The sequence below is a fragment of the Echinops telfairi genome, unplaced genomic scaffold, assembly GCF_000313985.2.
Source record: "Echinops telfairi isolate 266 unplaced genomic scaffold, ASM31398v2 ScPeMD7_5;HRSCAF=22, whole genome shotgun sequence".
NCBI classification, from domain to species: domain Eukaryota; kingdom Metazoa; phylum Chordata; class Mammalia; order Afrosoricida; family Tenrecidae; genus Echinops; species Echinops telfairi.
The window spans coordinates 14,397,855-14,398,998 of record NW_022103901.1 but is presented as its reverse complement, the minus strand read 5'-3'; the positions used below and the strand labels follow the sequence as shown (position 1 = coordinate 14,398,998).

Sequence of the window (1,144 nt, the reverse complement as noted above, 5' to 3'; positions counted from 1 at the left end):
TGGGGAGGAAGGACATCCTTGGAGCCGCTTTGGGGCAGCCCTGACCGTCCTGGGGGACATGAATGGGGACCAGATGACAGACGTGGCCATCGGGGCACCCGGGGAGCAGGAGAACTGGGGCGCAGTCTACCTGTTTCATGGAGTGTCAGGACAGGGCATCAGCTCCTCCTACAGCCAGGTGAGGCTCCCTGTCCTCAACCATTGCTACCCGCCCACCCACTTCCTCTGATTGGGTGTCACCCACCTAGCCTTCAGACACTGGCCTGGCAGCCGAATCCAAGGCCGACGGAGAACAAATCCAATCGCGTATCTCCATGGGTTCTATACGGATTTGAGTCTGGACGTCTTTTCATGGTGAAGAGCGTGGACCCAGGTCAACTACCTTGACTGGCCACCACTAAGCTGGGTGGCCTTAAGCCAGTAATGGACTTAGCCTTTGTGGGCCTTAGTCTTCTCCTAGGAGGCGTGGCAATGAAAATCTCACCTGGATAGCTAGCACAAGGAAGCAGTCAGCTCGCTAGTCATCCACGACTTGTCCGTGAGCATGAGGACGTGTGGATAAATGAATCGGTTTGAGTCCTATCGTTGTGCTTTTAGTTCCTGGTTAGCCTGCACCCTCCAGGATGGATTGGTCCAAAACCAGTCCACCTCCTCCCTCTGACCCTTGCAGGGAGAGCTCCTTCCTAGTCTCTCCATTCCAAGCCCTTTCCCTGCGATCTTCTTTCTAAAGCTCCCTCCTCCAGTTTTGCCGCGCACTCCCTTGAGTTCCGCATCTCCTCTCCCTCTATGACCAGCGCATCACAGGCACCCAGTTCTCTCTCAAGCTCCACTATTTTGGGCAGTCGCTGAGTGGGGGTCAGGATCTCACCCAGGATGGACTGGTAGACTTGGCCGTGGGGGCCCAGGGACACATGCTACTGCTCAGGTAAGTACTGCCCCCACCTCTTCCCCCTCGGCCCCTGTCTGATGTTGCCCATGCCAATCCCTCCCCTCTCAACCCCTTTCCTCCCAGAGGCCAGAGCCCTGTCCTCGGCCCTTTCTTACACCCCTCAGGAGCCGGCCTGTGCTGAAAATTGGGGTCACTATCAGATTCACCCCCGTGGAGGTGGCTAAGGTTGTGTACCAGTGCCGGGACAAAGGGCGC

At 57.3% G+C, this 1,144-nt stretch overlaps 1 protein-coding gene across 1 annotated transcript in view; it reads left to right on the top strand.

The window, feature by feature from the left end:
• ITGAD (integrin subunit alpha D) overlaps window positions 1-1,144 on the top strand; it is a 29,086-nt gene that overhangs the window by 13,505 nt on the left and 14,437 nt on the right. The window contains exons 11-13 of the mRNA XM_013005444.1: window positions 8-178; window positions 795-925; window positions 1,054-1,142. Of these exons, the coding sequence (XP_012860898.1) occupies window positions 8-178; window positions 795-925; window positions 1,054-1,142 (391 nt within the window). The remainder of the gene's footprint in view (window positions 1-7; window positions 179-794; window positions 926-1,053; window positions 1,143-1,144) is intronic.